This window comes from Nasonia vitripennis, chromosome 4 (genome assembly GCF_009193385.2).
Source record: "Nasonia vitripennis strain AsymCx chromosome 4, Nvit_psr_1.1, whole genome shotgun sequence".
NCBI classification, from domain to species: Eukaryota; Metazoa; Arthropoda; class Insecta; order Hymenoptera; family Pteromalidae; genus Nasonia; species Nasonia vitripennis.
The window spans coordinates 32272881-32293095 of NC_045760.1; the positions used below are offsets into that span (position 1 = coordinate 32272881).

Consider the following 20215-nt stretch of genomic DNA (forward strand, 5'->3'; position numbering starts at 1 on the left):
CGACAAGTCTGGGCGAAAATTGCAATTCCAAACGCGAGGCAATGTCCCCCGCGCACATATGTGCAGCGAGGTAAAAGCGGTTGTTTGCCTTTGGCGATGCCTATACATGTATACATACACGTATGGGGGGGGGGGAAGAGACAAAAAGGCGAGGATTGCGAAACCGCCGTTTAATGACAGACGCGCGTTCGCGTGTTCGTGTGTGTCTGTTTGCCTGTGTTTCGAAATCACGCTGACAGAATTGACGTTTACGTCGAATTGAGCGAGCTTTCGAAAAGGCGAGACGCGGATTTTTCGCTTTATCGAGTTTGCAGAGTTACTAAGGCTTGGTGCGAGCTATTGTTCTGCAGAATATATTGTGCATTCGGTTTCGGAAAATGTTATGAATAGATGCGTCCTTTTGTGTGCACCAGTCGTCGAAGTTTTACAAAACTGTATATTATTCTCTGGAAAAATTCTCAGTCAAATATAATAATAAATTTATCGAACAATTTTTTTTTTTAATTTTATCTTTTTTTTACTAATTTGCAATTGACAACTAGCAATTCATTTGATATGCAAAAAAAAAATCAAATCGTTTCTAACCTAACATCATAATAATATTACTCACAGTCAAAAATCGCGCCACTCCGTACAGCGATTGGTAGACCTGCGCCAGCTCTCAGCTGTAGCAACACCGCCATTGTGCCTCGTCAGCACGGAGTAGAGGGAGAGAAAAAGAGACAGAGCGTGAGCGAGAGAGAAAGAGAGTCCGGCGCAGCGAGTCGATGAGAGAGCGTATATAGCGAGAAGAGTCATCATCAGACGTCTATTTTTCAGCCGGAGACAAACAAATAAGTGGAGAAAAACATTAAACCGACTTATACCGTGACTCCAGAGCCTCTTCCTTGCTGTCGGTGAGTTTTCGCAGTCAGAATCAGTGATACTTCTAAGGGGAACCTCGCGAGAAGACGATCATTAAAATTTTGGGGTTATTTTTCCTGAAAAGTTTACACTGCACACGCGACCTTGATACTTAGACTTTTTCAACGCCGGTAATTATTTATATTTTAGTTGATTGGATCTAATTAGTGGGATCGATGCGTGTTTCGTTTTAAATCGAGTATGGGAAATGGGAAAATGAGGTGAACTAGCGGTTATAACCAATATAGCGATCGTGTGATGCAGCGACGTTTCGAAGCGAGAGACAGAGATAGAAATAGTAAACGGAGCTAGTTTTTCCAGGCGAAGACAAACGTGCGAGCGCAGTGCTTGTTGCGTGCTTTGAAAATTATTAAGACGAATTTATTTCTTGTTTTACGCGTAACTTAAAAAATAATTTGAGGTAGGACATTTTTTTATTGAACATTAAAAAATACATTCTGCAATAATCTTGACCTTTATTTGGGTTGTAAAAGATGATTAGACGTGAGCGCGACTAAGTGCATTAAAATGCCTCCGAGCAATTTTACACGGAAAATTGCCTTGTGACTGCAATCTCGTACAGTGTCTTCTTTAGGCTTATTTTCGAATAGCTTTTTTTAATTTTTTTTTCTTATTCAAATAAATATCAGCTTTTTAAGCAGAAACGGTAGTACTTAATATTTTTAACTTGTTAAAGTGTAGAAATTCTTCGATGTAAGATTTAATTTGTAGTCTACGTACGTATACACCTAGAAAGACGTAAATACCTTAATTAAAAGATTATGTATCTCATCAATGCAAGATTATCAGTTGCGATGAAAAGCTTGTTTCGTAATTTTTCCACATCCTCAAGTCTCACGCCAAGTAAATTTAACGAACGAATATAGTACACTTATTATAAAATTATCGATCTTTTCAGCTCCGGACCACGGGATCGAGCTAAATCGGCTCTATTCTCCACGTCGAGTGGACCTCTAATCTTATTCCTTTTGTAAGACCTTCACCTGGATCAACCATGGCGAACAGGTGCGTTACTCGATCTATTTCTTATTTCATGAGTATATAAAGGTGGCGCTTTCGTGCATGTTTAAAAATGTATGCAGAAACGAGTGAAAAGCTTCAAATATTCTACTGCTTTTTAAAATCGTTAAAACTGAATATTGCTATGCGTACTTGTTATCGTATTTTCACGTAAATATCTTTTGCGTCTGGGAATTGAATACCTTATCTCCCGCTAACACTGCTAATTATCTGTTGTTTCAAAAGTATTGTTTGACAGCTCGAATTTTTTTTGTTATTACCTAGTCAGTCATCAGTCATAGTTATTTTTTATTCCGATAAAAAATGTATCATTTGATGGATGAAAGTTTTTTTTAAGGAATATAATAAATGACCGCAATTAACTATACCATATCTAAGATACGTTCTATTGAAATGTCGACGTATTTCACATGAAAATATCGGAGCGAAAGAAAGTTCCATTTTATTTAATAAATAAAGCATTTCATCCAATACGGAAAACGCGATTTTATTAAAAAGCATTTCACGTAGTTTAAAAGAGCAACAAAAGAAATACAATCGGATATCCTATCCCTATATACAGATACATCGTGACTCGAGTAAGAAAAATTTCTCTTTTATTTGTATAGAAAACTTGAAGCTCCAACAAACAGAGAACAAAAAATATTCACTTTTATTTTAGTACAAAAAAAAAGGTTAAAAACACCCACCCGTATCTCGCGTACGCGAATAATTTTTAGAACCGTTTGTTTACGAAATTTGTGTGTACAAAACAAATAAAAACTAAAACCTTGACAAGATTTATTATTAGTATTTTTCGTAGATTTTTTTCGACTTTTATACGAAACCACTTTTTAACATTTTCGTAGATCTATAAATTTTAGTTTCAGCTCGTAAGAAAATATCAGATAATAGAGACTGCAACGCATTAAACATACGTTATACGGCTCGTGCTCAAAAACCTTATCCAAGTTTCATCCGTCGACTTGAATTGGTGGGATTTTCTGTAATAAATATAGTGTTTTACCCTTAGTACGTGCTCGCGCGCCCGTATCTCTTTCTTGTATTTCCTTGCACTGCTCCCATTTAATCTCACCTCTCTGACACATTATCTATACCATTTCTCACACATTTACCATTATCGACACCTTAATTTATCGAATACAATGCTGGTATTGTTCTTGTTTCTTTCTGACCTACATATCTTTTTAGAATGTTTTTTCTACTGGGATCAATACAATTCGATGCTTATAATATTTTTACGGAATTTATGAATGTATTGATGTAATATTTAAATAATATAAATACACAGTCAATACATTTCAGCAATGTCGTCAGAAGCTCGAAAAGAACAAAATATTAATACTTACGTTCACCCTGAAGTTTATCTCTATTTCATTCTAATCTATCATGATTCTCAATAGATATAAATCAAAGTAATAAGTCGTGATAAATGACAAACTTTGTGTCGGGCGTCAAAAAGAAAGAAGTTTTAGAAGCACATTTCATCCAAAATATTAATCCCAGCCTGAATAACAAAGACAAACGATCCAAAGACAGTTTCATCACAAAGCCAAACCCAAGATAATCTTCTTACAGCATATAGCACCCTCATCCCGTACTGCAGTTTTCTCTAACAAAAGCCAGCCTCTCGCCTGTTTTTCCGCCTCGAGAAAAAAGCAAACACCAGCGGGCCCTCCAAAAAAGCAACGCTACTGCTATCTTTTTCTGTTTCCCATTTCAGCCCACTCTAACACTAATAGCAAACAAATAATTGTAAAATCGATTGAAAACCCGAGGTAAGCTCGTACCTTCGTCAAAGTCAACGAGACAAGCAATAAGAGACAGCAAGGATGTCGACCAGAGCAATCACACTATTGTCAGTTGGAAGACGTGGCGTAGGCCGCAGGATTTTCCATCAGAATCTCGACTGCAGTAAACGCATCATCAGCTCTAGGAGTTTGCACATTTGCGCTCGTCCTAACATTGCCGCCAACAGAAGCTTTGCCGCGTGTACCTCTAGGCTGCTGCAACTACGACTTTCGTCGGGTGGAAAGGCCAACTGCTACTCTACGTACTGTTACGATATGTCTATGTGTTTTTTAGTTAGTGTTTGCAAAGCAGATATATACACGGAAAGAGATAGAGAGATCTGGATGGTTTGTTGATGGTTCGGGGAAGGGCACACGCATTGATTGTTTTACTTGTGGATTTGCATATTAATAGAGTTTAATTTGTTTTCTGTTTGCGAAAGCTAATTGGTGATTAAGTTCTAAATGTTTATGCAATAAAGCTGGCATATATTTTTCACAATTTCAGATCTCTCAATTTGATCTAAATTATTTACGACGATGCACAGCTTGTGAATAACTCAACACAGGATTCGCTTTTTTATGAAAGCAAATCCTTTGTTTTGCTGGCATAATTTTCAATGAAGGTTTGACGTTTACAATTTCAGTTTGAAGCGTCTGTTTCGTTGAATAACAAGCAAAAAGACAGATAAAGCATGAAAAGCAACATTCATGACTAAGTACTTAATCTCTCACAATGTTAAGTATGCATCATGCGTTGTTACAAACATTATCATAATTTGACTCATACGAAACGTGTGCTAATTTTAATGTCGAAGTTACAAATTCATAGATTTTAATATTCGATATCCCAGACTACGGTTCGCAGTATTCAAGTCAAGCTTTATAGTAACTCAGTATATCGATAAAAAATTAATCTACCGTAAAGCATCTTTGATCTTCATCCCGTGACTTGTTGCGACAGTTACCCAAGATCCTCACTCTTTTGCGAACCTCACGTTCTCGAAATCTCAATATTAATTTTTATCAAACAGAGTCGCACTCGCGTTCAATGAAGTACATCTCCACGTGCAAAGATTTACAGCCCCGCACTACAGTATGACGTCCTCTCGCAGATTCAGATAGATTGCAGCGCTGCTCTTTTGCGCTCCGTGTACACAAAATCGCTTCGTACACCCACACGCTTGCTGGTAACCATAACGAATTGTTTGCGAAAGCCCGCGCATACATTCACGTCATAAATTTCAATCGTTGCTTATCAGGAATCGGATAGCGCATCGGGCGGTTCTGTCTGACCGCAGAGCGTAATTTAAGATGAAAATAACCGGTGCAACGACTGTCGTTTGGATGACCTGGCCGTTTTTTGGTTCGGACTCTGGTGATGCCCCTTTTGTCGAGTGATGATAACGGGACAAATTTTGAAGTCAGTGTGAGGTGCGATAATGGCGAAGCGCGTCAGCAGATGGTATTTCGTGAGATAACTGATTGTGAATAGAAAATTCGATTTAATAAATTAGGGCATAAAGTACCTCATTAAAATTATTTTCACGAAATAATCTTCCGATTTTGCATGACAACGTTAATCAAGTATCGCAACCGTTAATGACACATATTATCGACTATAATTTATGTGGATTATTTATTGACATAATAAAATGAGATTGGATATTATTTATATTTGAAGAGGGATGATAAGCTTACCGATACTTTCACAAGCATCATTTGTGCCATGTCTCGATAATTATAATCAGCTTTTCATGAATATTGCTTCACCACTTTTGTCGTTGAGTTTCCAGAAACTTAATACGAAACTATTTGTTGCATTGCTCTCCTTTGCGGCTACATTTTTCGTGATATTTGCCGACCCCGACCTTTTTTGAGAAAATGGACCACCGGCTTAGGAGGACAATGACGACCACATCGCACTGTAGGATAAAATGGTATTTCAGTGCTAGAATCCCACCATTAAAGTGAGATCCGGCATTGCAGCCATGCTTGAAAGTATAAACTGCAAAACTTTATTTAAATCATCATCCCTCAAACTTTCATCACTACGTAGTACGTATAGCACCCAACATTGACGCTCTATTTCGCATTCGAAAACACGCGGCATCGATCGCTCGGCTTCATATAGAGCTATACATCGATGATGAAAGCTCTACTCGAGCTGTTAATTTAAATGTTAATGTGGCGACTGTGTATACGCATCGCGACTTTGAGAACGAGAGCCAGGTTGTCGCCTGCTAATTAGTAATTATACAAGTCTCCAAGTCCACGATACTGGATCCACTAGTCTCCAGCTGTTCTTGCTTATCGGCACCGACACGTTCTGTTTATTCAGTGCCGAGCGAGAAGCCGCTTGAAAAAACAGACGCGCTCTTCCCTGGAAATAGGATTATTCAAGGGGATGGAATATTTATCGGAAGAACGGGCGAATGTTTAAGACGGTTTATTGCATTTTGGATTTGTTGGCTCGCTTGCTTTGTTTTCGACGAGTTTGCGCTCGCTGAGAAATTGTTAACTGTATTGCTGGCGAAACGTGTCATGATAACAGGTTTTAACATCCATACAAAATTTCAGTCTCTCAAACTTAATATCGCCGCCGCCGAGAGAAAGTTGGCCGAACTACCCCGTTACAAAGTTCCGAACTGTATTCTTATGTTTTAGAAAGTTAGTCATTAAAAAATAAAACTTTATAATACACTTTTACAGATATTTACCGAGCCGGAACTTTGTCTGGAAGTAAGTCATTTTGCTACTTTAAAAAACTGCTCAATCCCTCCATATCGTTCGCTTCATCCCCGAGTCGAAAAATGGCCAGCTAATATTTTCGCCGATAAATTAATCGGAGCTTCTCAAGTGATTTCACTTGGCAAACTCGAAATCCATACCTCATCGATGATAAGCCATTGTGGTTATCTCCGAAATTACAATATAGAAGGCGCAACAAGGGCCGCTCGCGCGCAGGCAAACTTTTGTTTTTGCCTCGAATTTTCTACCTCCGCGATACACTTCCTGGAAACTTCGTACACCCCGGCGCGGAAGTTGATCGCCGATTAACTTTCGCCCCAACTTAAACCCTCTCTCGTCGCTCGCGCACAAAGGCTCCCTCGTCGTCGTCGTCCTTCGTAGGCGAAAAGCCATATTATAATTAAATTTTCTCACCGCGGCAGCCTTTCGTCAAATTTAATTTAATCTCACATCCCTAAAAGCCATTCAAACAACAGCCAGCCGCAGCATCGGCTTTCGAAAAGCTTTCGCGCATGTATGACAACTTGTACAGCGCGAAAATGCTCTCAGTTGTACATTGTGCGCGCGGCAGTATTGATCCTTTCGAATGCACAAAGTAGAGAAATACGCACGTACGCGCGCGCCGGCAGCTGTATGCGTACAAGTGAAATACGCGCACGTACCGAGTGGTCCATTTAACTCGACCGCACCACGGCGCTGCGTTTCCTTGGCGAGCTTTTCTCTTTCGCTGAGAAGATGATGGAGAGATTTTTGGTCTGGGTGTACGTGATTGAGATCCTCATTTTTTTAAGCCTCTAATGGATTGCTTTGCACAGCTATCGCTGTTGCTCACGATTATCACCTCAGTATCGCTAGAAAGTAGACCATGTATTGGTCAGATTATGATCAATTTAATTTTAGTCCTTTAGCGAAGAAAAAAAATGCACAATAAATTTTTATCCATTACTCCTGTTGCAGATACTTACCAAGCCAGCTGAAGATCGAGACGAACGTCTGCAGCCCGGACTACGATGGCATTGTGCTGGTTTCGGGAACGCCCCCGGGTAGCGAGGAACCCGAGCCTTTCAAGTCCGTGCTATTCTGCGCGGCTCAGATCGACTCGGGCCTCTTTGAACTCGGCGCTGTGCTGCCGATCAATTTGCCGGCCAAGCGGCTGATCTACAGCCCTACCGGATCTATCAACCCAGACTACGACGACGTCAGGGTCTTCAAGGAGGCCGCCGTCAAGGGTATCAAGAGGTGAGCTTTCGCTTGCTTATTTCGCGGGCTGACCTGGATTCATCGCGGAGCGGTTAATAAGTTCGATGATTTCCGTTTTCTTTTCTTCGCTTGATTCTATTTCGTTCTAATTGGTTCGGCGATACGAAGCTCGATGACACGCTCTTTGGACGCGTTAATCGTGACTCGAGCTTTTTTCTTCCGATTAAAAACGATATCAGAGGATTCCATTATATTATTTCGCCAAACGTTCAGCCTCCGCACACGAACCGCGCGCTATTTTCTGCATCGAGCGCGAATAAAAAAAATCTTAAAATTCGAACGCTCCGTTTTTCCGCTCCGTATAACGCGCCGCTTGCGTAATGCGCTTATAACGTGACGTCATTCTTCTCTGTTAGACAGCAGTGGCGGCGGCAGTAGCGCGTAAACCGCGATACGAAACAGCGCGATCGCAATAAAAATTTACCATAATCCCGGCGAAACCCCGTAGCGAGCAAACAAAAACCACGAATCGAAAGCGGCTTACCTCCACAGCCGCTCTCTAAATGCACGTGGCTCGCGAGTATACGAAAACGCTGAGCAGAGAAGCTGTCGCGAGGTGAACTTTCCACTTTGATAGCGAGTAAGGTAAACAGATAACTCGCGAGTGAATTGAAACCATGTCGTCGAAGCAGCGGGATCAACTTTGCCGCGAAAAGAGGGAGAAAACAGAGGGAAGGGTGATGCAAAGATAATATGATTCGGCTGTGATGCGGCATAGAGTGTATACGTGCGTGTGTATCTATTACGAGCTAGCGGGTAATGGAATTTTCTTTCCGACTTGAGGCTATACACCTCGTTTTCCTGTCAAAGATTGATCAGAATAACAATTGCATTATATCTGCCGTGATGGTGAAGGAAGAGCTGTGGGGGGTACGGAGGAAGGCGCGCGGTTTATGCATAGAGGGCGCTGCTGCTGTCAAACCGGGTTGTGCGTTATCGGGCGTGCGGTACGGTGTATTAACTTTTGAGTAGTCTTTGGTTTCAAAAACAGCCGATGCACCAACCGGATCGATGCCAGGCAAACCAAGCCATCGTCCATGAAATTTCCGCTCGAATTGCCTGCCTCGTTAAGCAAAGCAAGCAATGACACCTGTATTGTTCCGAGTTTGCTTTCAGAGCCCTGCAAGCCGGCGTTCGCAACCCCCTGTTGGTGCTGCTGCCCGACTCGCGCTTTGAGAACACCGAGCTGGTTACGCTGTTGGGTGCCCTCGAGGCTCTTTACGTGGTAAGTAAAGTCTTGCTCTTGCTCTCCCCCTCCCCCTCCTCTCTCTCCCCGTACAAGCCGAAATCTCGCGGTAACTGCAATTTCCGCCCTGACTTAAACCGTTTTCTCCCTCCGCTGCGAGCTTCTCGCGTATAAGTACATAATTGCAGCGGATCCCCTCTCTCTTTCGTTGCCTTTTGGATTTAAATTTTGGCGGGAAATTCCTCGGCGAATTCCACTTTGCGTATACTTTCTGTTAGATTTATTTTTATAAATTCACCCCATCTGACACATCTTCACCTCGAATTATTTCCAAATACCCGAATTCTAATCTCCCGTCCACAAAGCTTCCCGCACCGCACTCGTACCCCACTAAGAATCCATTGCACATACGAGCAAGCCCCATCCCTGTCGGCTGCAATTTCGCTCAACCGAATACCTCCGCGCGATCGTGAAGCTATAGTCTCTCTCTATCCTATATGCGTTAACGCTACCGCGTAAACTTATACGACCAAGTCGACCTTCAAGTCGACTGCAGCCAGCGGCGCGATACACGCTTCTCTCTCTCTCTCTCTCTCTCTCTCTCTCTCTCTCTCTGCCGGAGTATATAGAGGGACATGCCTCGCGTTCCTGCGAGGGGTTTGGGCGGGGCTGAAGCCGACCTAATTAGCGAAATACCCCCTCGCGGCCGGCGCATACACGGGACACGAGGCATCCGCGGCTTCTTTCGCCCCGGGTGCATTATTACCGAGTTACCTACGGCGCTCGAGGAATTTCCACGCGCCAGTCTTCCGTTTTCGGATTGTGGTCCGCTGTTTCGTTTGGATTTTTTAACGAGTTTGACGAATATTAGTGCTGCATTCGTTAGGTAAATCGAGAATTTTAAAGCGACACGCGGTAGTTTGCCGCGTCTTACGGAACAAAGTTACGGACCACCGGGCTCACTGTATATCATTTTTATCCTGGAAACCCTAACTCGATGTGAATGCATCTGTATTTGTGATCTGCGGCTTCTGGGCTAGTGGCACTGGCTGCTACTGTATCAATAAAGTCTTGTACTGGCTATGCTTTGGATGTTTCCTTCGATGTACGTAACTGCGGTTATGGTATATTTATACAGGCCCTTTAGGTTATTGATAAATTAAAGACAGATCGAACGACACGCGTTCTTAAATTCGAAAGAGAACTAAATCCTCTCAAGTTCGGCAACAAGCTTGCCCAGTAAATCACGAATTCCACTTTGCCGAAATCTCTGCTCCACCGCAGCCGCAACAAGCCCTTACGCGGAGATTCGTATAGCGCTCGAGGCGTCAAACTTTCCTATCCTACACACAAAAGTCGAAAAACACGCGTGAATCTCCTCTTGGACTTGGCACTGATGCCCGAGGCGTTTGTTGCAGCCTCTGGAGGTGCGGGAAATCGGATCCGAGCGAACCCACAAGGCTGCCCAACTGGCCGTCTGGAGTCCCATATGCAGCAAGAAGCTCCAGGGCGTAGTGAAACTCGCCGGTGCTCTGGAAAGCGGAAGATACGTCGCCCGCGACATCGGTAAGTACTCGGATGTGTCTGAGAGATTGTGCTGGTGGGTGTTCTCTTTGTTTCGGGAGTTCTTGGAGGTCCCTCCGCTGATCGACGTTGAGGGAGATATTTTATGAAATTCACCTAGTTTTTATTTAAAAGTATATTATAGGTGAAAGAAAATTTGCTTTCGCTACACGTTCGTAAAAATTCGTATCTTTCGCTCACTACGTCCAAAATTTACATGACCTGATAATATTAAAGGGGTTCGGCTAAAACTTGGCAAAATATGGAGTCCGTTATGGAGCTCCGTCCCACAGGACTTTCGACCCAAGTTTTAAGCAGAAGAAGCGTAAATTAGAAATTTCATCTAGCTTAGCCCTTTTTGAGATTAGCAGGAGGTATGAATAGTTACAAAAAATACTTTCTTTGAATGATCGCCGCCGTGTAAGCAAGAGTCATCCCGTTAAAAGCTCGCAAAACGTTCCCGAGAAATTATTAGCGCCAGTCAGCAGGTAATGCACTAAACGAAGACAAACAGAATAGAAAAAGCTCCGAGTCAAAGACAGAGAAGCGCAAGAGAAAGTGCTCGAGAGGGTTGAAGAAGAATGTCGAGCGCGAACGAGGCGAAATTGCAGGGAGGTCCCCTCTGCCGAGTAAAAAATCCTTCTACTTAATTGAGCGGAGCGTGTATTGCTCCTCCCCCGCACTTCCTCTCTTCTCTTATCTTATCCGCACCGAAGAGTCTCGCTCGCGCGCGGGTCATCAATCTCGCGGCGCGCATCATTTCCCGGCAATCGTTTCGGCATGATTCCGTGCGGCTGCAGCAGCAGCAGGACTTTGTCGTCGCCGCGCTTGTCGAACTGAGCGAGAAGAAGTTTGAAAAATTGAGGGAAAAAGAGCGACAGGATTAATGGCTGTCGCGAGGCGATGTTTCTTGTACTGCCGCGCGAGATTTCCTGGGACTCGCTTGTTTTCGGACGAGGTCTCGCGGGACTTTTCGTGGGAATTGATTCTCCAGCTGTATATTCTATGAACGTCGAGTCAACGTTTGAAGGATATTCTTTCCTGAATAAATCCGAAGTTTTTCTGCTCCCGAAGCTGCACCTCCGAGAAATCTCGTCTATTCCGGGTCGAGCAACTTTATTTTATTACTAGACCGTTGGGAAGGTTAATATCCACTGTACTCGACGTGAGGATATAGCCGGCGATATTTTATAAGAGAATCAAAAGAAAAAAAATTCGAGAATCGCTGTCGTAAAGGAAATCGCGAAAAAATAGCAGCCGCGCGGAATACCGAATTCAAAAACGGCGACCGCATCAGGAAAGTACCCTCCAGAAAATTGCAAGCCGGTTATTCCGGTCGAAAAATCGTCGCTCCGGGTTCTAACCCCAAAGGCGCAATCTCCGAGCGGATTGGCTAAGGCCAGGAGATGGATAAAAGTCAAAGAGATAAAGAGAGGGGGAGAGAGATAAAGTCAGCGCGGAAGAGGAATTGCAAAGAAGTCGATCTGTATGAATAAGAAATGGGAAAAACAAAGAGAATTCGAAGCGACTGCGAATGGTAGCGCGATAAAACTGGGATTTCGCTGCACTTTTGATCGATCGAGAAATATATTCAACCGCGAGATCGTCCTGGAAAAAAAAATGACGAGCGAAATATCAACAGAGCAGACAAGCCCGTATCGAGCCCGTTAACCTTCGCAAGCTCGAAGCTTCGAATGATCGTTATCGCGGGAGCTCACAGCACGCGCGCCCGTTCCCGGAATCGCGGCTGTAATCCCGGGAGCGCGAGAGCAGGCTCGCCCGGTATACGTATATAGACATGGCGGATGATCGGAAGTGTCGCTGATTGAATTTCGATCGAAAATTGGATTTCGCGTCTTGCGCCGCTCTATGCGCGCACCGCAGTTGTAAGGAAGATCGCGCGTAATGCGTGCAGATATTGGAAGCTCCGCGCGGTGGGTTCTTGAGTTCCGCCGATGCGATTGCCTCTGGAATTTCGAGTGTATTCGCGCGTATCGTGTTTTCTTATTATGGAGAATACGATGGTATCGAAAAACGGATCGATCAAATCGTCCCTTGTTCTTCCATCAGCTATTCTGATCAGGTTCGTTGATTCGATTATCTCTGAACGACAGGTGGCTCGGACCCCGAGCGCATGGCCCCGCCCCGCGTCGAGGAGTACGTCAGGGAGCTGTTCGCCAACACCCGCATCAACGTCCAGGTGATCTCGGACCTGCCGACTCTGGAGAAGGAGTATCCACTGTTCGCCGCGGTGAACCGAGGAGCCTCGGTGATTCCGAGACACGCCGGTAGGATCATCTTCCTCACCTACGAGCCCCAAGACCCGAGCTGCGTCCTCGAGACCGTCATGCTCGTCGGCAAGGGCGTCACCTTCGACACTGGCGGTAACGACATCAAGGTCAGCCACGGCATGGTCGGCATGAGCCGCGACAAGTGCGGTGCTGCTGCCTCCGTCGGTTTCATGCAGGTGAGCACACTGTTTTCGATTATGATTATCGCCGAAATTGACAGCGTTGACTGAGACAATTTTTTTAAATCTTTCAGACGGTGAACCTTCTGCAGCCACCGACCGTCAAGGTTGTTGCCGCGATCGGTGTCGTTCGCAACAGCTGCGGCGAGAACGCCTACGTCGCGGACGAAGTGGTCACCGCTCGATCGGGTGCCCGAGTCCGCGTCAACAACACCGACGCCGAGGGCCGTTTCGTCATGGCCGACATCCTCTACCACGTGAAGGAGATGGCCATGGTCTCCGTCAACCCGCACATCTTCACCATCGCCACCCTCACCGGTCACGCCATGAGAACTGCCGGAGACGGCTTCTCGGTGAGTCTATCGTTTATTTTTCATCGGATAATTTTCGTTGAGATAAGAATACCCCCAGTGACATTTGGATTCCCAGAGGGCTCCATTTCCACGAGACCGAACTTGCCAAACTCAAACAGCAATTAAATCATCGTCGATTTTTCCCTCGAAAATTTTTAATTGCTTCTCGGCTGCTCCATCCCTCCATCCGGCTGAAAACTAAGGGAAAAAATCTCGGATATCCAAGAAGTTCTTCAAGCTCCGACAGAAACTGATGATTAGCAGGCAAAGTTTCGGACTGTGCCGCAGCGCGTCTCGAGATTGAAAGATCGCTGAGCTACTTTCAATAATGGCGCGCGATATTTCACTCGGCTTTTAAATCATCGTCTAGCTGGACACGTAGCCCCGTTTCTTCCTCTCGTATAATTCACTCGATTCGTTAGAAGCTGACCTCGGCTTTCTTTTGGCTGAAGAATTCGCTTGTTTTTTTCTCCCGCTGCTGCTGCAGCTTCCCTTTGCATGTTTAACAAAGCCCTGGAAACGTATTCTCTCGAATGTCTTTTTTCTCTCTCTTCCTCGACGAGCTGATTTTCCCCTTTGTCCGGCTTCCTCCTTTATGCGCTTGTAGCTTCCCTGAAAAATTGAGCAGACGTCGTTAATGTTTTCGTATCTTGTTTGCGCGCTGTCTTCGACCTGCTTCTCCTGATTTCGAGCAGCTTTCTTCTTCGACGAGCGAGAGAGTTACGGGAAAATCGCATTTCATTTACATCCCGACGAGAATTTGCGAGGAAATTTTTTCGCGAAAAAAGTAGAATAGCGTCGACTTGTAATATTCTGAGTTACTACTCGACGTCGACGAGTTGTACATTTTGTCATCTGCATAACGACTTTCCCACAACAGAATTCCAAAACTCATCTTCGAGTCGCTATTAAATTCCATGTCCTCTCTTTTCACCTGAAAACGCCTCAGTCCTCGTAACGCTCGAAGCGAGTGTCTGTCTCTTGTTCTCCAAGGCCTCGAAATTCGCGCGAAGTAGCTGCGCTTGTTCTGCGACTTCCGGCAAATCATCCCTTTGATCATAATGAAGGAGCTTACCTCGCAGTGCATTAAATCCGCTGCAGAAAGGAATCGAGTGAGAGAGAGAGAGAGAGAGAGAGAGAGAGAGAGAGAGAGAGAGAGAGAGAGAGTCGACGAATCCGAAATAATAAGAAGCCTCTTCTGTCCGTTTCTTATTTCTCTGCCATACCTCCCCCTTTTTTTTAATAAGAAGCCGCCGGAGCGCGAGTGTTTGTAGCCGCGCTGCAGTGATATTAAAAACAGCCGACGCTTCTTTATCCTTTCCGAAGAACTTCTTCTTCTTCTTGCGCGAATGTTTTCTTTATACGCGCGAATTTCGTGCGAAACTTTTCTCATTTCTTTCAGCGGCGGGGAACTCGTTTGTATCCTTCGCTCAAAAGTACAAGAGCGGAACGAGAGCTCCGAAACTATCGCGCTTACCTCTGTAATTAATTCAAATGCGATTTCTCACCTTTTCCATTTCCTCGCATTACAGATAGCCATGGACAACTCGGTCGCCAGGTCCGTGTCCAATGCCTACAAGCTCCAAGCTTGCGGCGACGTAGTGGGCGACATGTTCGAGGTGTCGATCATCCGCAGAGAAGACTTCGATCTGCACAAGGGCAAGATGGAGGGCGACGATATTATTCAATCCGGACAGAAGAGCAGCGCCGCCACCAACAGAGGACACCAAGGCCCCTGCGCCTTCCTCATCATGGCTTCCGGGCTGGACAAGGTATTTACATCGATTCGTAATCCCCGGAGAGATACTGCATTAATCGACGCGGTTATAAACAGCTGGAAAGCCAATTAGAATCGAAACCGCACACCTGCTCGATTACTCCTCGAGCTTCGCGCGGTATTCTTTGATCTCTAAGCTGCTCGCGCCACAAGCGTTTCATTAAGCTCCTCCGCTGCGACGTGATTCATAATACGCGGGAGCTGTACAACAAATCCGACGCAGCGTCGAACATCAAGCGTATCAATAACCCTCGAAAGCGACTCACAGATATCGCAGCAGACCGTACGGAATATAATTACATCGCAATTTCGCGCGTTGCGCGATGTGTCTGTGCGTGTGTACACAGACGCGTGCAGAACTGAGAGCTATTAGTTCCCGATTTCCGCGGTGACGAATTTTCGCGTCGCGCGCATGCACGCATATCATATCGCTTTCCGCGCGCTGCACAGCTCGACGACACGGCCATGTGCGCGCCGCAGACGACGTGACATCTGGCGTAGGCGCGGAGTCATTGTCAGCGGCGATCATTCGTTAAACCGCGGGGAGAATCAGCCGGGAAATGCCTTTTGATGATATAGCCTGCGCTCGGCGTTGTTGCACGCTTCCCCGATGATGCTGATGATGATCGTTGGGATTCGAGCTTGTTTTACGACGAAGACCGAGCGGGAGAAATAAATAACGGGAGAAACGGGAAAAGATAAGATGGACTTTGCTTAACGGCCAACTTTTCCGGATTTTCCACGCGAGGCTAGTAACCCGCGCGCCCGCGCGCGCGACGCCAGTAGATCCGATTGATGTGCTCCCGGCGCTGAGCCCGCGTGAAAAAGTCTCCGGTTACCGCGAATCGTCCTTTGTTCCACGGCTCGAGGCTGGATCGCAGTTGCAATCTTCTTCCTGGTTCGCTGCGCTCGCAGCGCTAGCTCCCCGGGATCTATGTACACGCGAGAGCCGAGTGTGTATGTGTGTGGCTGTGTGTGACTGCAGCTCTACCTCGAAAAGCTTCGCGTGTCGCTGATTTTCGCTCCGGAGGATTTCGAAAATATTCCGAGCGCCTCGCTTGTGTGTCCGTTATTCCGCGCGAAGAGCTTTCGCAGAAGTTTGCGCGTGATAGCGGAATAACGTCGTCGCGTTGTGTACCTACGGCTTTTTTCGTCGCTTTTGGCTGCTCGCAGTGGCTTTGGAAAATTGAAGAGGATATATCCCGAAAATCCCTTACCGCAACGTTCTTCTCCTCATCCGATCACAAGTAAGATATACCCCCGAGCAAGAGTGAATTTTTAACGCACGTCGATTGTTTCAGCACGGAAAGACCTCGGAGAAGCCCTTGGAGTACTGCCACTTGGACATCGCCGCGAGCGCGGGTAACCTGCCCGATCCTGCCACGGGAGCACCCATCGCCGCTCTCTCCAAGCGTTTCCTCGCCAAGGAATTCGAGAAGAACCTCGCCGAGGCCAAGTAATTTCGGAGAACCGGAGCCGACGCAACGTTACCATTTCTTCGAACAAACTGTGCACGATCCTTCGAGGATCGACGGATTGCTGCACGTATGTAGATTTCGAACCCAAGGAATTATCCAGCTGTCCTTGCTGCGGGGTCAAACGGGGGCTGTACAGTTGACGTGTACACTGCACAATGTTATATTTGTATGAGAATTTGTAATCATGTTTGGTATAATAAAGAAAATAGCATGTGTGTGCGCGATACGCAAAAAAAACGAGTTTTCAGAGCGAGCTTTTATGGAATAATTCAACGAGGTACATTGTGCACTTTCTGTAGAGCGAACGCTCAAATGAAATGAATCATTCTCATTTTTCCGAGGGTAAACCCGCTGTAATTCCACAATGACGTTGCATTTGAATATTAAAAGCTCTCGCGCGATAGCGGGCAAAACGATGTTTGCCTTTAATTTATAGAAAACTTTAACGGACCTCGCCGCGACGCTAGGACGCCCTTCTTTTAATTTACAGCGCATCGAGAGAGTCGTTAAAGATAGCCATAATAGCCGTAAAATTATGCGTTTCTATTATTCCCATTCACATCGCCGCGCGGAATAATATTCCTTATTTCCGTCAAGCAGAAAAATTACAGCCATTCCTCCACTGCTCTAATGACCCAAAAAGCTCTCTGACGCAGCGAAAGCTCCCCAAAAAGCTCACGCATATTTCCAATGCATTAAAAAAGAGAAACTCCCCCACAAAGCGTCAGCGCGCGCACACCCACCCAAATCCTTTCCGATCAATCATCAATCCTAACTGTTCGTTGCAGCACGGCCTGTGCAGCGACGCGCCTCTCAAGTACACGCACGTCGACATGGCTGGACAGTCCGGTTTAGGCCTGAATTTCTACGACGGCAGCCCACTGCTAGGCCTCGCCTACTGCTACCTCGTACAGGGCAAGTGCCTCACCATCTACACGTGTCCGCCTGGTTGCGAGCTTGTCAGCGAGCTTGACTGTAAGCCCGTTGTAGCGGCGCCTTCGAGACTCTGTGCGCTTAGATCGGCTGGGAGCGTCCAGGAGAGCTTGACCGGGAAGATGGTACAGCTGGTCTGCAGCGAGGAGGACGCCGGGGTCGAGGCGGAGTGCGCGAGGAGCAGCATGTCCTGCAGGATGTAGGAAGCGTTTTGGTTCACGAAGTTCTAGTTTGAATTCTTGCGCTTATTTGATTTACAGTTGAATATAACAAAAAGGATTCGTCAAGTTGGATAGTTAAAAATCTGAATCACAAGACAGGTCGAAAAAAAGAAAAGGATGCACGATCGCATACCGAAATAAATTCGCGCTATAATCGACGAGAGTGATTCACAATTCGCCTCGGCATAGCGTAAAAATTTCAGTGATAAATCACGTAATTACAGGCCTGTCCCAGCTCAATTTTTCAGCAGCGCCTCGATTCGAGTTCTCCTCCACACGGCACACGAAATGCAGACAGACACACCAGCCTTCGGTGTTTTCTCGCGTGCCGAGCACCGCGACAATGGACGTCATTCTTTTCTCCACTGGCCTGGCTGATGCTCGCCGGTCACGAATTCCTAATGACTGCTTCCGCGCGACCTTCCTGTCACCGCGTGCTTTTTTCATTTTCCGCCCGTCCCTCCTTGCTCACGAGTCATGAAGCTCGACGAGCTTCTCCGGAATTTATCGCCCTTGTGTTCTTAATTTACCATTTTTTCCCCAACGTGCTGTCGGGTATACGTGAACTTGATGCACGATATGCGAGGGTTTAGTAATTAATGAATGGGTTTACATCAGGCATCAGATGTAGGGCAGCTTTTTTCGTTTGGAGACGAGCTGGGTCAGGGTGATGAATTTGTCGATTCGAGTGAAGAGTAAATCGAGTTGAGTATTGAAAAAATATAAACAATGCGTCAATTTAAACAACATTCTACCCTGCGCCGTAGTTATTCGCAAAGCTCACAGATGTCAGCTCTAAATGTACGATGTTCCTTACCATGGATCGGTCATTGGCCATACTCGGAGGGTAATACTGCAAGGAACGTCGAGAGATGGCGTTACAGTCGAGCTTTCACATTCGAAATGACAATACTCAAGCTATGTTATAATTTAATCTTTAAACAACTCATAGGAAGTAAATTAAACAATGGGGTATCGCGAAAAAGTCTCCGAAGTTATAAACACATAATAGCCATACAAACGTTATCACGTGTATTCTACAATAATTGCGGTGTCAGATTAGCTTTATGAATCTCTCGGAGCGGAGAAAAATCAACAAAAGCACATGCCTATTTATAAGAGTAGATACGCGGTGCTAATTAGGATCTTGATCTTCTTCATTTAAGTAAAAGGCAATAAGCAACGCTTGACTTGCATTAGTTATTGAATGCGGAATTCACACGAAGAAAACTGCATTATGCTCGCGCGCAGCTTATATAAATTTTCCCGATCGTGAGACGGTTCTTTTCTCCTGCATTTCAATTCCGCTCAAACGATAAGCCCCTTTTTTATTTATAGTCGTTCCCAATTACGTCTACGTTAAATTTTATCTTCTTCGCACAGAACGAGCAAAAATCCACATTACCGCATTCGAGGATTCGATCAAATACCTCCCGGCAGCATTCTTCCCGCGTCGTCCCAAAAAGCAAGCCCGGAATCCTCGAAAAGCGCATAATTAAAATTCCCTTCTTCGCGCGCGTCGGTAAAACAGGGCCGAGGCATCCCCTTGAAAAACTGAAGAATTCGGCGGTCCAATCAGCGGAGCGAGCTTCAAAGAGAGGGTCACGGGAAAAAAAGCGACGACACCGCAGCAGTGAAGAAGAAGAAGAAGCGGCAGCATCGGGCAAGACCTTTCTCGCGCGTGCAAAATAAACTAGCCCCGACGCAGCCGTCGATAAGGCGCAAAAGGGAGAAAGACGCGCGCGCGAGCGAGTACAGGCCGAGATAAAGAAAGAAATAATGAGAAAATAAGAGAAGGAGAGAAGCGGCAGGAGGAGGAGGAGGAAGAAGAGAAGACGGGTAAGAGAGAGAGGAGGTAGGGGGCAAGTGTGGCGGGTTCGACGGCCGGCTGGTGGCCCAGTGACCGGGACCGGTTCCCTCCGCTCTCTCGCGCTCGTCGGTTCCTCCTTCCGCCTTCCTTGCAAACGCACAACTGCATCATCTCTCACTCCTTCTCTCGTATACAGCGAGAGAGGAGTTCACTCCCTTCCCTCTCTTACCATCGCTCCTCTCTCTCTCTCTCTCGTGTGTATACACCTAGCTTCTCTGTTCTCCTGCTTTTTCTTCTTCTTCTTTTCCAGCGAATCCTCGCTCGGGGAGTCGACTGCCGGTAAGATACCTGACGTATTGTACGCGCGAGTTATTGAATATCTCTCGCGCCATTGTCAGTCGAGCTTCGAATCAATCCGCCGGAGTTTTAATTATCCTCGACGAGCTTTTTACTGCGAGCGAATCTCTCTCATACACACGCGCTCGTTGTCATCCTCGCTTCTCCTTTTCTTCTGATGCAGCTCGGCGCTTCTTCAAGCCGTCTCTCCCCGCTTCCTCTCTGCCTTCTATTATCGACTCCTCACTTCCTCTTTTGTTCTTGTTTTGCAGCGGAGAGGCTGCCGCGCGGTCGCGGCTCTTCCTCCTTCTCCTTGTTTTGACTACTACTCTCGCTTCCAGTT

At 45.7% G+C, this 20215-nt stretch overlaps 1 protein-coding gene across 11 annotated transcripts; it reads left to right on the forward strand.

Annotated features, from left to right (window-relative positions):
• Positions 1-546: 546 nt before the first annotated feature.
• Positions 547-17884, forward strand: LOC100113828 (putative aminopeptidase W07G4.4). Of its 11 annotated transcripts, none has more exons than XM_016989989.3 (10): positions 586-896; positions 1823-1929; positions 3668-3997; positions 7443-7724; positions 8862-8970; positions 10350-10497; positions 12609-12961; positions 13039-13317; positions 14850-15089; positions 17361-17884. In XM_016989989.3, the coding sequence occupies exons 3-10, from the start codon at positions 3777-3779 to the stop codon at positions 17706-17708; spliced, it is 1980 nt and encodes a 659-aa protein (XP_016845478.1). In that variant the 5' UTR covers positions 586-896; positions 1823-1929; positions 3668-3776; the 3' UTR covers positions 17709-17884. The 11 variants fall into 11 exon arrangements, with proteins under 11 accessions (XP_008214626.1, XP_032455511.1, XP_016845478.1 ...); XM_016989990.3 differs by having other exon boundaries at positions 3723-3997; XM_031930392.2 differs by having other exon boundaries at positions 3728-3997.
• The last annotated feature ends 2331 nt before the right edge of the window (positions 17885-20215 follow it).

Excerpts from the sequence above, each read along its gene's own strand:
- LOC100113828 (XM_016989989.3), top strand. The coding sequence starts at position 3,777 with ATGTCGACCAGAGCAATCACACTATTGTCAGTTGGAAGACGTGGCGTA. Across the intron at positions 12,962-13,038 it reads CCTCCGTCGGTTTCATGCAG|ACGGTGAACCTTCTGCAGCC; the intron begins GTGAGCACACTG and ends TAAATCTTTCAG. Across the intron at positions 13,318-14,849 it reads CTGCCGGAGACGGCTTCTCG|ATAGCCATGGACAACTCGGT; the intron begins GTGAGTCTATCG and ends CTCGCATTACAG.